The sequence below is a fragment of the Cyanistes caeruleus genome, chromosome Z, assembly GCF_971803275.1.
Source record: "Cyanistes caeruleus chromosome Z, bCyaCae1.hap1.1, whole genome shotgun sequence".
In the NCBI taxonomy this organism is placed as follows: domain Eukaryota; kingdom Metazoa; phylum Chordata; class Aves; order Passeriformes; family Paridae; genus Cyanistes; species Cyanistes caeruleus.
Window position 1 is genome coordinate 57,933,821 of NC_141732.1, and position 15,855 is coordinate 57,949,675.

Below are 15,855 nucleotides of genomic sequence, written 5' to 3' on the forward strand. Positions count from 1 at the left end.
GAGATAATAACTTATTTTTCCACAACCTAAAACTGCAAGAGGAAAACACTCTTTGATGAAATTCATTATTTAGTAGGCATCTCAGGAGACTGTTTCTTCTGCTTTATCATCATTACTGTGTTTGAATAAAGGGTTATGCAGCACTTGCAATGATGATTTAAAATGTATTAAGATGTGCAATAGGAAAAAATGCATCACAGAAGTCATCATCTCCTTGTATGCAATGGATTTTTGACCAAATACGGTGTGGAAAAACTTACATTCAAAATGACAAAAATTGTATGGAAAATTAATAAATATAATGGGCTAAAAGAAGACGGGTTTAGATAGTCAAACCAAATCTTTCCTTATCTCAGTCAGCATTTTCTTTAAGATGAGCACTGCCAGAGGGAAGTCACCTTTTATTACTGCCCTATTTTAGACCATATAAGCAAAGCATTCACTCCTATCTGAATGCATGGCAAGACAGTTCATCTCCCACATGCCTTACAACAAAAAGTCTAAGACAGATCATGTCTGTAGTTGCATGTAACTATCAAGGAACAAGCAGATATCACAGCTGCAAAGGTGCAAGATCCTGTGCTGTGCAAACTGTTGTAAAACAAGAGGTCTAGCAGCCCAGGAAAGTGTATGTGTGTATATGTATATGTATATATATATATATATATATATATACATACATACACACACACACACATATATACACATATAAATACATATATATATATATATGCATGTATGTATGTATATCAATGTATTTCTTCTACATTTGGAAAAAAAATCTTTGATTTTACAATCTTTTAGAGCAATAATTGGCATTACAGTGAAAAATTAATACCAAAATGCTATAGTCATGGAATGGGGTTCACAGTGATGTCACTTAGAAGACTGAGGCACTTGGCACCTCTCATAGCTGTTGTTTTCAGCTGCTTGGAGATCTAAGTTCACCTCTTTGTGTTATCTGAAATTTTCACATTATTTTTACTACCAGAGATATTAAAACTCACCCACTCCCCCAGGTAAAAGGAAATAGGAAAAACTAAATCAAACCAACCAACCAACCAAATAAAACAAAAGAAGGGAAAGCAGTTACTATCTTTAGAATGAGTATTGATGGAAAGACAAAACAAGCCCTTTTAGATATCCTGAACAAAAAAGTGCGCAGCTTCTTGTTCAAAGTGACAGAATTTTCTTGAAAGTCCTGGTTTTGGCTTGAGAAAACATTGCATCACATCAGCAAAATCTCCTAAATTACTAACAGAATTTACAGATCTTCTCTATTTATGTGAAGTTAAAATTTCACACTTTCCCAGAGACAGATAAAAAGAGTTTATCTCATCACTACATTAGCATTCGTGATCCAGCACACACTTAAAAACTCATGGTTAGATTTAGTCTGTTATATTTCTTGACAACATATGTTTAGCTTTTCTTCATAGAGTAATATAGACTAGGTTTGGTTACTTATATAGAAGAAATCATTACTGATCTATACAGACTGTACAAAACCCACCATGACTGAATACATACAATACTGAGTTTAGGCTTACCTGCTTTGAATTTGTTAAATAGAGTTTTGCACCCAAATTTAAGATTTGCAACTTCACAAGGTCATCTTCATTTGTGAAGCTCTTGGCTGTCTTTCTCAGAACATCAGGTGCGATCTTTGGAACCCGTTCACAGTACTCACCGATGAGCCAGAGAATGCTGGCTCTGGCTACTGGAACCTGAAAAAACATTGAGCACTCTAAGTTAACAGAGTCACAAAGACTAGCATACTTGTATGTGTCTGTGTTCAATAACAAGTTAAACAAAATACTATTAAAAGATAAACTGCCATGCAACAAATGCAGCATGAAATTAAATACAGCCACTGTGGAAGACTGAATATTCATACACATGTAAGGTACTGATTCTGACCCAAAACCCATGCATTACAGGTTGATGATACAGAGGCACACTGAAGTGACATGTTGATGTTCATAGTACAAGCTGATGAGATCATGAGACTGTGGGAACACAGTCCAAACCCTTAAGATGTGGTTGTGAATTCCTGCCACCAGATTATGGTAAACACCGCGTTGAAACGAAACAGTGATTTTTTTTTTTTATTACACTCATACAGAAATGTTTTTCAACAATACAAATTTCTCAAATCCTGCTTATCTAGTTTACAAGTGTATGGATTTCTTTAAGGCTATTTCTAGCTTTCCTTCATTTTTATTCAGGATTTTTTGACAATAAGATTTGTCTTTTTGCAAATGTCCAAGACCAGCTGAACTCAGAATATTGGTGAGACAGACGTTCAAAATAGCAATTCACAATTTCTGCACAGGATCCACCAAAAGCTTTGACCAAGAAGTTCACACAGGTCTTACCATTTTGGAGTTACTCAACAGTATCACTGAAATAACTGGCAGTAGCAGCTTTTAGATGAACTCCCAATCTGTGATGCCAAGTTCAGAAGCACAGCAATGCCAAGAACAGAGGTAAGGCAAAATGGAGAAGCACAGAAGAAAACAGAAGCTCATGCTCCATGCAGTTCAGCTAGAAACAGTAAGATTTAAATGAAATAATATACACATACTCTTGTAAAAGATGAGCTAGCCTACGTTACCTGGTGGTCAAGTTAAAAACTGCATCTGTGTTACATACACCTTTTGAAAACATTTTTCTCTTCCTTGAGCAGAAGGAAGAAAGAATGCAGTGAGAAAGTTCAGAAGCAGTCTTGTATAGTGTATACAGACTATGGTGCTCAAACATCCTGTACAGACTCCTGTTCAACAAACGTTGAAATGTCAGGGAAATGTCAGGGGAAAAGCGTAACTGTTCTAGTCAATCAAAAAACTGACTGTATTTTAGAAAAAACTAAAGTTTCCACTGCAATTTCAGCTAATTTTATTGTTTTTTCTGAAAGGATCAAAAACACTCATACTAACATTTTTTATTAGTCCTTACACTACACAGTGATCTTTATTAATAAGCTTACACTAATGGCAAGGTGAGGTTTGCCTTAGGTAAGATTCACAAGATGTACATGTTTTAGAAATGCAGCATTGTGGTTCTCAAAGCATTTATTTTTAGTAACTTTTGTATATGCTTTAATTACTCTTCCAGAATGTCTGTTATTAATATATGAGTATCTATTTTCAGAATTGTAATGGGAACCAACTATTAAGTATCTTACGAAGTATTCTCATAACATTTGAAAGTACTACCTATGAAAGTATATTCTAAAAGGGTAAAATGGCTCACTAAGCCTACTAAGGAAATACTAATCACATTCACAAGCATTTTTAATGATTAAATGTGCTTCAAAAAGTTTGGGAACAACTCTGAAGTCAACTTGACACTTTCACCTCTGTACTTGACATGGTTGCAAATATATATGCCAACAAAAATATAAACAGGAACGTCATGGAGAAAAAAGAGGACTGCCCCCAGTGAAACAGAAAGCAGGCATGTCATGGGGAAAACAGGACTGCCTCCACTGAAAGAATAGCATATCATGAATAAACAGAATACAGAGTCCAACAACAAGAACAAAAAGTCCTGTAAGAGATAAAGGCCAGTTCTGGCTATGGGAAAGAAATTTAAGATAAAGATAACATAATATGTTGAGAGTGGCACAACACAGTCACTTAACATCTATATATATATATAGATATATATAAATATATATAGATGTAAATACTGATTAAGATACAGATGAATTCTTTTATGTGAGTTGTCAAAAAAATTAAATAGCCTTGGAATTTACAGTATGAGAGAGATGAACAAGCTACTTTCTATACTTCGTATAAAAACTTTAAATGCAGTCAGAGTATGTTCATCTGCAAAATGGTAAGACTGATGCCATTACTGTACACTGATTTTCAAAAGGGAAAGAGGTTATTTCTAATGTTCCAAAGGTTACACTGCATTAAGACCTCACACCCAATCTATTATTTTAAATTGGGCTAAAGAATAGTAATTGAGTGGTACATTAGATTTTCCAGTATTGGAGCAGTTCAAGTTGCCTATTGTACAGATAGATACCTCTAAATAAGAATATATAGGCAACTTCAGATGATAGCTATATTAGATTTATTTTTCTAAAATATTTCATTACAGACTTGTTAAAATACTAAAATTCTACAAGAGATCACCAAGTACCATAGTTTGGGCAACAGCCTGTCAGGAATATTCCTTTCCATACTGTTGTCTTTTTATAAAGCAAAAATAGCACAGAGCAGATCAATTTCAGTAACAGCATTAATAATGACATGCAAATATCATTACTGTACTTTTCCTAGTCAAGCCCAGGCCAACACCTCAAAACCACAATGAAATGTATTTAAACATATTTAAATAGTATGCATTTAAGCACAGTGTTTTGCTCTTCAAGTTTTATTCCTAGTTTGTAAAATTAAATTATTAGAGTAATAAACTAGTTTTACAATGCTAAATAATTAGACTAAACAAAGCCTCATTTGAAAAATAGTGACAATGGAAGACAGAAATTTCTTGTGAGATTCTGCCTTTCAACCAGGTGAATAGCTTACTATGTAAATACTGCATATATATTAAACACAATTTTGTGCCACAAGAATCAATACCAATTAGAGACTTTTTGAATCAAACACTGAGCAGAAGCCATTTTAATGAAAAGTGTATGTCGAACTGATGAACCCAATGTTTCTGTGTCACTGGATTCATTTGGGGTCAAAATCACACAATATTTTCAGACTTCTTTTTCCCTGTTTAAGTCTTCCAGTTCTCAAGGATGTAATATCAAGTGCATGATCCTGCAGCTGTTGTTTCCAGGGCACTCAAAACAGCAAAGAAGAAACAAAGCCCCTTCTAGACCTTCACTGCCTTTTCCAGTATAGCTTAAGTAGGGACCTTGAATTGACAAAAATGCAGGAAATAATACTTTCATTATTCAGCTCTGCTCTGCATTATCCTCAAAGGCAAACAGGATTGTAAATTACTTTGCCTGATGTTTTATTCCATATGGCCCAAGCAAGTGGTTAAGTGCACTTTTTAAGCCTTTAGTACCAGGAGGCAGTTTCTATTGTCATTTCAACCCATTACCTGTCTCAAGGAAAATAAATAAATGGCTAAAAAAGAAAAACAAAAAACCAGCCAGACACTCCCCTCAAAGCAAGATTCTGGTTACTTACAACAATTAGAGAAAGATATTATAAAGACTTTATAGATTGCTCTAAGCAGTACAATTAAAAAACTATTGAGAAGTTGTTCAGCTCTCAATATATTCACACAAAACAAGGATAAAGTACAACTTAAAATCACCAGTTTTGATTATTCACATCTGTCACAAAATGAGAGATATACAAATTGCAAATGAGGTGCAATTTTCTCCATCCAGAAGAAAATTTGCTTAAGTCGCAATTTTGTAAAATTTTACTTGGAAACAGAAACGGAAAGAGGGATAAAGTTAATTTGAAATGTAAGACTGATAGCAAGAAGAAAAGTTAAGAATAAGAGTGAAAGAAAAATCATTTTTTGTTTTCAAATGATAGACCTTCAAGGACTCTTCTACATATAAAATTGCTTTAGAACAGAATTTTTACTAGTGACTGCACCTCTTACACAGTGTACGGATTTTTAAAATAATTACGTTTTATTCAAGCAGAATATTTGCTTCAGGTACAGTGTCCCTGGACATAATGTCCCAGAGGCTACATATTCCTGTCAAATTCTAAACAATCACATAGATATCAGAGCCAGTAAAAAAACGGTCAAATTATGAGAATTGTTCATTAAACCATTACTAAAACTAAGATTTAAAAATGCCTTATTAAAGTGTATCTTAGGTAAAAGAACATAACTAGAATCTGAAGCTTGCAGAACTGAAACACATAGAAAGATATGGATGTAATACTTTGTGATACCTTGCAAGAGCTGCAAGAAAGGAGAACTAAATTAAACAAAGCAAGCTGCCTGTTCTGTGAAGCCATATCAGAAACACAAGCATCATTTATGTAAGACTAGTAAGTCAAGTTTAACACAGAGCAGTGTTAAAAACTGTGAGACCACTACTCTTGTAAACCCAATCAAAAACAGTAAATGATAACACTTAATTTTGTCCATAAGTGACATGATTTTCCTCACATATTAAGCTCTTCAAAATTACACACCACTTTCTTATTTTTGCTCTACATTTGCAATGCCTTATCCCATCAAGAAATATTCCTCCTCATCTTTAGATCAGAAAACCCTTCAGACTTGTTTAATATTCTTGCTCATATTCTAGAAGGAACTAGAAATAAGTCTGTAATTAAAAACAAGAATGTAAGAATTCACCAGCTATCAAAAGAAAAAAACCCTGCCTTAGTAGTACTGTAAGAGAAAAATCACACTGGAAGTCAGGGTTCCTATCACCCAGATAGCAGACCTTACTGGATACAATATACCATAATAAATTATTTTTCTAAAAAGAGAAAGGCAGAAACAAATTCAGAGACTACTGGCCTTGGAACATTAAGGACAGGAAGCAAAAACATATTCTGTACATACTGATGGACTCCAAAGTATTTCTAAGGAAAAATACATCTTGGAATCACAATGTTTTCAGAGAGTTGTAGAGCTGTTAAATCAGTGCTCTGTAGAAGTCAAAAGGCAGGCAACACCAGGAAAGTGAGACAAAAAACAAAACAAGCAGTATCACTACGTCATTATGTAAGACTTCTCCAGTGTATCTGACAACCGTGCACACTTCTCGCCACCCCACTTTAAAACCCACACATTAAGAAAAGGCAAAGAGAAGAGGTAATAGCTGATCAGAGATATAGAATATGAGGAGAAATTCAAATTTTTAGATTAGTAAGTGTGATGATGTGGACAGTAAACAGAAGTTTCCAGTAATCAGATGCGAAGATATATTGGAGGTGCACCGCAATGTACTTCTCTTACCTTTAAAGCCCTTCCCCCTAAAGCAAAAGATTTTTGTTGCTGCTGGAGATGAAACTCGTAAGACATATTTTGAACTTACCCTTCTTTAAATGGCTCTTTCCCATAAGTATACTTTTTAAACTTCTATCACTCTAAAAACTGTACACACAAAACTAATTAAACCTACCTCAGAGAGCATAACTAACACAAATGAGCACTACTCCAATCTCTGGCCCACAGCTTAGCAAGTCAATCAACTGTAAATCATGACAACATTTTTAACACATTGACAGCTAAATGGAAATGTTTTCATGATTTTTAAAAGTGGAAGCTTAAAGAGATCCAATTATTCTCTTGTTTATTGTCTTCAGGACACCATCAGACATGTATTTCTCCATTACTGCTTTTGAAGGATGTGAGGAAAGGAACTGCAACACAGCTAGATCAAGCTGTACTATGCACAGGTCTAAGTACTCAACCAAGTATCACACACAGAATAGATCTCATAGCGCTTTGCCTGGGCACACCTGGGATAAAAGTTTAAGGCACAAATGAAAACACACAAAAAAACCAAAAATAACCAGTATTTTCAGATATGTTAGAAAAAAGCAAAGGACAAACTGAAATAAACCTAGCCTTTATCATAATTTAGAGTCAGTGATCTACAGGAGTTCAGTATTTTTTAAGTGAACTTCCTAGTATTTCTTATGGTTGGTCTTACTATGTTTTTATATATGGTCTTAATATTTAGCTTCCTCTTATTTAGCTTTAATTTATTTTACAAGGCAAAATTGTTATCTTCTAAATATTCTATATCCCACCCCTTTCTAAATGGCTTCTGTGGATGAAGAAGATGAAAACAAGAACAAGTATATTTCAGTAAAGTAAACGGCATGAAAGAAACATTGCTGTGAAAGATTTTAGGTACCTCATCACTGCCAATCACAATCTGAGGCTAGCACAAGTGAATTTTATAAAAATATAGATGAGAAAAAATCAGGCACAAATCCAAAAATCTATTCCACTGAGTTTACACCAATTTTGCTTATTTTAATGGCTGTTTACCATTGACTTGAATTGAATCTTGGCAGAACAATAGAAACATTTACTTTTTCCTTAAGGGTTTTGATTTAATAGTATTTAATTCTGTTAAGAATTTCCTCTTCATGCTTTTATCTGTGTAATACATAGTAGTAAACTAATTTCAGCTCTAAAAAGCAACACAGAATTTCCTTGTTACCCCATCCTTCAGTTTCACGTCCACTCTAGTCCACATCAATTTTCCTACATCCAAATACAAGAGTCCTTTAAAAACAGTGGTATGCTCCTGTACAGAGTTAAAGGGTAGGTCCTCTATGCCTCAACCCTAATACTTTACAACAACAGAAGAGAGGTCAAGAAAAAAAATACAACCAAAATGCCAAAAAGCCCTGTGCAAAGTAAGTATGTACACATGCATGTATGTATGCATATTGTTTGTCAGCACAATGGACAGGAATCCTTGATCTGTGTCTCTATCTTATAGCAGACAAAACCCAAGGCAACTGTGTTATGTCAACTCACAATCAATTTTGCCATATTAAGATCAATGTTTAAAGTACAAGTGCAGATGTCAGGAACTCCAGTAATACCATATTAAGTATTGACATCACAAACTAATATCCCCAGTAATTAAATACTCATTCTGCAATATATACACTTATCCTTTACAGAATTAAGTAATGGAGGGTTTAGACTAGATGATCTTTACAAGTCCCTCCCAATCCAAATCAGTCTTCAAAGGAATACATTCATTTTCAGACACAGTAGGGACAATCAGAAAAATGATACAGCATTCAAATTATAAATATAAACTTCTTCACAAGGTATTCTTTAATTCAAAGTCTTGAGCATACCAAGAAAGATATGCATCTTGAAGTTATCATTTAAAAATGTCATTGAAAGAGGTAGAACAATCATCTTGGAGAACCTACAGCTGCTTGTAGGTTCATGACTACATGACTGTAATTATTGACCAACACTTACTTTCTCTTGAATAAAAGCCATGATTTAGAATTAGATTTTGATTTTTGCTTTATTTCAATGACTGCTACTGTTCTGCTACTACTTAATGTTTTCTGATATTCTATACAAGATCACTTTGGAAAACCTGAGAATATTAAAGTAGCTTAAGAACAGCATATCTTCTCCCCATTCCCCCTTACGTGACTTAGAAAAGGATTTTCTTTTCCACAAAACTTAGAATATTTACTTTAAAGTAATTGTATAGAATAGCTACAAAACTCTTCTAAGTTTTAAACAGAAAATTTGGAAAAGTAACTATTTTCTCTTGTAGAGTATGTGGAAAGAAGATGCCAAACTCACTTGGTTAAGTGCCAGAACATTATTTTTGAGATTGTAATAATCCATCAAAACATTGCACAAATTTTCGTAAATACAGGTGATTATTATACATGAGGTATTACTTATTTTGATAAGTAATCAGCAACAGTATCTCATTTTGGTATGAGTAATTTAGTATTTAGAATTTATTTTCCTTATATCCATTACAAAGTGATCATCAGCTCTTATTTAATTTTGCAGTAAGCATGAACGAAGAATACCATGTTTTCTTTTAATACTCCAAACTCTGCTAAATTCAGCTATGGAGAAATGAAGGTTTACTGATTTAGAAACAGTTCCATTATCAAAAATAGTGTAATTTTATGAAATTAAACAATTGTCTACAGAAAAATAATTGTTGACAGATTGAAATCTGACACTTTGGGTTTAGGATATAATAGATTGCTACTGGACATCATCCCTATGCTCTAATTTAGGACAGGTAACTAAATATTTTATCAATTACTGGGCCTGTGAGGAGAATTTGGGAAATAAGTATTTGCATACCTAAAGGTCAATTAAATTTAAAGACAGGTAATAGGGAATGATTCAAATTTTAATGTTAAATATCACAAAATTTCAAATACCCAGAAGATAAAAATGCAGTTTCAAGACACTGCAACACACAGCACACACACACACATCTGATACCACGGAAAGTTCAGGAAATTTGGGGAAAAAGATTTAAAACAAAACTTTTGAAGTCCACTCCAGATCACAAAGACAACTGGCTAATCATCCTTAAGTTAACTCTTATTTTCATTTTAATTTTACCCACTCCATATTCTAAACCTGCTATTCATCCTTGAGTAACAGGACTAGCAATAAACTACATTTTCAGGGATCTCTCTAAAAATTTCTTCCCAGACCTAAGGCACAAATTGGAGCCACCTGATAGCTTCCATTTCCTTTCCATTAAGATCATGAAAAATTATATTTTCTGTCAAAAATAAAAAAATGTTTCACATTTCTCTAATATACCTACTTCCATTTACAGCACAAATTTGAAGGAGATAAAAATCTCATTATCAGTTGACAAGGCAAATAAGAGAGTGTGAACAAATACTCACTGTAATGTTATCCAAGAGTTTGGCCATATGCTTAATAATTTCACCATGGTGTGCCGGCTGGGTTTGCAGCAGTTTCTTAATGACAACAACACTTTCAGCAACTACGATTTCTGTTTTAGACAAAACAGATTATTAATTTTAAAAGCATTTACGCAAAAGAAAAAGCCATAAATAATTGATTGTAAAAGATGTAAAAGCTTTCCCAGTACGCTTTGCAGAACTGAATTATATTTATTTGGTAAGAAAGTGGTAAACCGTTCTACTAAGTAATATAAGTTCAGCTTCCTGAACCAAGTTACAGCCAGCAAAAATAGGACACAAACATTCTAAATGTAAAAATACCAATCAAGTACATACTTGTATGAACAGTTTTTTAGCGGAGCTGCAATGTGTATTTTTCCTATAAAACTGAAGAACAGTGTAAAAAAATAAATCTGATTTTCATTAAAATTATGCATATTAAAAAGTAATTTTCAGTCTGCAATGAAAATAAAAATGCTTGCATTAAAAGTAACAGCTCATTCATACACTAGAGAAATAGCTAAACATCTCCTTTGCATTTTTTCTAAATGTTTTCTAAATTTTGCTCTCAGGTCTGTAACCTAATCTCTAGTACATTCAAGTGACGGTTCTAAATAGCAAGCTGTTTTAAGATTCATGCCAGTCATGCACTGGAGTGCTCAGCTACTGCAACAAGTAACATTTACAACCTGATCAACTTGTATGAAATGTAGTTTTTGAAGCTGAAAAGACCCCACATGAGCAGAGTCAAGCTCCCATGCAAGAGTAAACTCATGTAAGGACAGATGAAGAAGCCTGACTACCATTTGTTAAAAAGAGATATTCCTGCATTTCTCTCTGAGTTAACCTGACACATGGACCATTCATTTGCAATCAAGCATGTTCAAGTTTCAATAGAACAGTATGGGGAAGAGATGTCTAAATTCTATGGGGTTGTGGGGTTTTCTTGTTGTTTTCTCTTCTTTTCAAGAAAGCAAACTTTATGGAAGAAGGCTTCCCAAGAGCTCTGAGCATATCATTATGCCATATGCCTCTGAAATGCTTAAATTTTGGCTTGTACCTTTTTGTGTCATCTTTTATTTGACATGACATCTGTCATTCTTTTAGACTAATTTCTTGAAGCAAGGTTAACATTTCAAGGTCTTGCACAATCCTAGAGATCAATTTAGTTTACACTGTATTTTGCCACGTATTAAAATAGGAAGCCAATTCTTGAAACTTGAAAATTACAATCTGGAATGTTTATAGTGGAGAACATTGGAATGGCAACTTTCACCATTCAGTATTTTGTGATACACTGAATAATTAAAAAAAACCAACCTGAACCCAAAAAAATGAATGTACATGAAATCATTATTAAAAACACTTGTTGACAATGTGAAACTGACTATGGTAATATCAACTACAGTAGATGAGATGTCACCATAGGAACTACTTTAATGCTATCTGTGGGAGAAAATTTAAAGAAAATAAACCAGAATTGTAAACAAATTGTTAATTACTATGTAAACAATTTTAAACTAGTATTTTAATTTTTTTTACACAAGCCTAGATACTGGGGAAAAAAATACAAACGTTATCAAAATGCATTTGTATGATTAAGATTAAGGACTGGCATAGTTATAAAACCCCATACTCTGTGATGCTTACTTTGTGCACACAAAGGATCCCAAAAATGAGCAGGAATAAAAGAGAAACACTTAGGTTCAAAACCATAAAAAATTCCAGCAAAATACTAGAAGGGGAGATAAAACTGGCATTCTGAATGTGCAGTAAAAAAATTTTAAAATGTAACTCCTACTAGAATTATCAAAGAGGAAGCCCATACAAGGCAATGATAAATGAACCCAAGAATTTTGAAACAGTATAAAGCATATCTAAAGGACTATAACATATAAGGACTTAAAATAAAGACTGAAAATCACAGAAAATCTGATCAGGAACACCTTTATCAATAAAGAATTCTACATGGGATACCAGCATTTTCAATTTTCAAGTCATAGTAAAAATATTCGTTTCTTTTAACAATTTTGAAGCAATGTGGAATTGACTAAGAAGGACAATCTCTGAAGACCCTGCAGCCTGACAACTTCTCAAATGTATCTGTCAAAATACAGAGCAAATTAAATTGATTTTGTCAAATGATGTATGCAAAAAAATTAACAATGCAGCAGACAGTAAATTGTAGAACCAAATTAAAGACTTTTTCCATAATTGGGGAATTTGGCTGCATTATAACAGAACCTCAGAAAATCATCTCAGCATGGAGTATATTACCAGAGAACGTTCAAAAGGTAAAAATCATTCTGAAATACAACATTTGAAATTATTAATGTTGCAATGAATTTTCTTTCACTTACATTAGCCTACCTTTGCAGCAACTAAAGCACATGAGTGAAGACTAATTTATCCACAGTCTACAATTTGTATAACCACTTTTCCTAAAAGCAGCAAAACTGCATCAACTGGTTTTGGACAGGATGCCATTTTGGTGGATGCCCCTTCCCCAGAAACATTCAAGATCAGGCTAGATGGAGTTCTGAGCTACTTGGTCTGTGCAACACACCCCTGCCCATGGCAGAAAGGTTGGACTACATGAAATTTAAAGGTCCCTTCTAACCAAAATCATTCCGTTATTAGAGTTACTAACAACGCTCCTAGGGTTAAAAATGCTAAAAGGCAATCTAAAACTAGGGCTAGTTACCCAGACACACACAGTTTTCTGCTTTTCAGAACTAGGTGCAGCTAGTTTAAGCTTTTATGTTGTTAACTTTTCAATCCTTACAACATAAATAACAAGTCTCAGAAACCGTACTAATACATATAAACTAGATGTTAGAAGTTACTTTTCTTTTATGCCATTCTAACAGTAATTATAAGAAATATGTACTAGTTACTGGATATATTAACAGTTCCAGTAATTTTATGACTTGTGGTTTTGTACAGATTTGTAGGGCAAAAAATGTTTTAGCTATACATTCTAAAATCGTGCTTCTATTCAACCTGCAACTTTCAACGGAAAATGGAAGTCACCCATCTAAGAAAACTCTGCATGATTTCTAGTACATGCAGTACAGACAACAGACTTCCTAAAATCCCATCTCTCTCTAACATCTAAAATGACTTTTATGTCACAGTGGGGCCAGCAGTCAGTTGAAACTATCAATACAACTGCTTAAAGGAAATGCATCAGTGAAATGCTAAATGTCACACTAAAGAAAGAAAATAACTTCTTTTTGTCCTTCCTTCAGCAGATGAGGAAGGAAAATAATTCTCAGTCCTCAACATGGCTTGACAAAAACAGTCTCTTCAGGAATCAGTCAAAATTAGCTTATGATAATCATTCATGAAGGTGTCTCATCACTGAAATTTCTAGTTTCTGTTGTGCTTCTGTAGTTCAAATGTTATTGGGTTTTTTCCCCCCACATATCACAGCTTTCCTGAAGAGGGAAAATCTGACTTTAAGTCACTTAGAAGCATGCAAAGAAATTTTCAAGAACAGTTCTTGACATCCCCAAAGCCTTATTTCTGGAACAATGCCCAGCTTCTCATCACCCAAGTTGCAGAACGATTAACTGTAAAGCTTTTGTGCCATATACAGCCAAGATATCCTCAGTGTTGGGATGTATCTACAGTTACAAAACAAGCACATAGAATCAGAAGGCACTTTTCCCATAAGCTTGTTCTTCAGGATTCTGTTTTGTCTTGGTAGAATTAGTGTAAGCACCTCTCTTCTGCACTCAAGTGAATTCTTCATGATAAGAAAACAGTACTGAGAAAGCACAGCTGACTCTGTTGTCACAGACCTCAGAACCTGCTGGACCTACTAGCTTGTGCTTCATGCTACACAGAGCAGCAGGACTACTTCCAGGCTTCAAATGACCACACAAGAAGTAGTGGAGCAAACAGATTGCTTGTATACTTCAATGGAAGAAGTTGGGGGACGGCAAGATTAACCAAGACTCTCAAAGCTATTCTCCTACACTATGCTAAATCTCTTTTTTATTTCCTTACCATGCCAAAACTCTCATGTTCAGTAAGCTGTGACTATTGGTAATTTCCTGCCACATGGGGAAAGGTACCATGTAAATTATGCCACTCTATTCATTCCTTGAAAGAGGGAATAAAGATACTGCAGCTATGGTAAAGCAATTTGCCAGCTGCCAGGTTTAAAAGATCCTCAATATATCCTTTGCAGTCTTTCAGAACAGTAAGCACAAGAAGATAATTTTATTTGCTAGACAACTACTTAGAAACAGACATGAAAACTAATCTTGTTGAGACAGACCTTTGTATACATGTACATGCATATATGTGTGTATATAAATATATACATATATATACACACTGAATCACTCTGAAGAAAATATTAAATTGACAATCTATGATAAAAGAAAAGAACTTTCTCCTCTTATCTTGGTTCCTTCTTAGCAAAACAAAAAGCAAGAAAACAGAAAGAATCGTTAAGTAACAAAATCTGTATTCTGAAGAGACAGTTTTATTATTTCATTTAAAACAGAAGAAATATGGGGATTTGTACATGCTGAAGGAAGCCTACTCAGAGGAAGATTGCTAGAAGAATCAGGAAAAATCAAGAACAACCTTTGATGCTTGTGTTTCTATTATGGTTGTTGCTGAATATAATACAAGAAAGTGCAATGTGCAGACATGGCTTTGCAACACATGGGAAGATATTTTAAACACAGCTGATAAACAGAAATAAAATACAGCACTAAGAAATGAAAGTCACATATATTAAAAACACAAAGCTATACACTGAGGCCACTCAAGCATTTCTTATACAAGATGAGGTGGTTGAGAATGAGAACTCAGTTCATAAAACAAATAAGAGAAAGCTCCATGTGTATTAGTGGGTCATAGGCTAAATATGCAGTGCCAAAATGATGTCCCTAATAAAGGCCTTCTCAGGATTACCATGAAAAATATGTCCAGGAGATATAGCAAGGCATTAATACTGCTTTCCAAAGCCGAGAGCAATGTCACCTAAGTCCTTTGAACTACTTTAACTGCTCCAGGACATCCCAAAATCATGCTTTTGCTCCTTCCTGACATTATTTATCAACACATATTACTGACTTCTTATGAAATAAGAACGTGCCATATTCATTGGTAACTAGTAAGAAAATACAATATTATTGGGTATTACCACGCTGCTATACCCTATTTGACTTTATCTGCTCCTTGATGTGTTTCTTAGTGATTTGAAACTTTGTTTCACTATCCAAAAATAACAGAATGCTAGAGTACAAAATCAAGCCAAATTTGGAACCATTTATCCTGAACTATTTAATATGTGTTTTCAGTTAGGCATTGATGCACTACAAAAAAAAAAATTCCAAGCTTTCAGCACCCTCTACAGGCTAACTGCTTTAATGCAACTTAACTTTAACTACTGCTATCTACGATAATCAAAACAGCACACTTTAATAATCACAGCATTTTAAGAAAAAGTAGGTAAACATGT

General features: G+C 34.0%; 1 protein-coding gene across 7 annotated transcripts in view; it reads right to left on the reverse strand.

Annotated features, from left to right (window-relative positions):
- Positions 1-15,855, reverse strand: part of AP3B1 (adaptor related protein complex 3 subunit beta 1) — a 156,776-nt gene that overhangs the window by 73,670 nt on the left and 67,251 nt on the right. For all 7 annotated transcript variants that reach the window (XR_015280900.1, XR_015280903.1, XR_015280902.1 and 4 more), the window contains exons 14-15: positions 10,350-10,459; positions 1,551-1,727 (exon numbers count right to left, since the gene is read on the reverse strand). Coding sequence is in view for 2 of the 7 variants with exons in the window: in XM_023944629.2 (XP_023800397.2) it covers positions 1,551-1,727; positions 10,350-10,459 (287 nt within the window). In the remaining 5 variants the exon portion in view is untranslated. The remainder of the gene's footprint in view (positions 1-1,550; positions 1,728-10,349; positions 10,460-15,855) is intronic.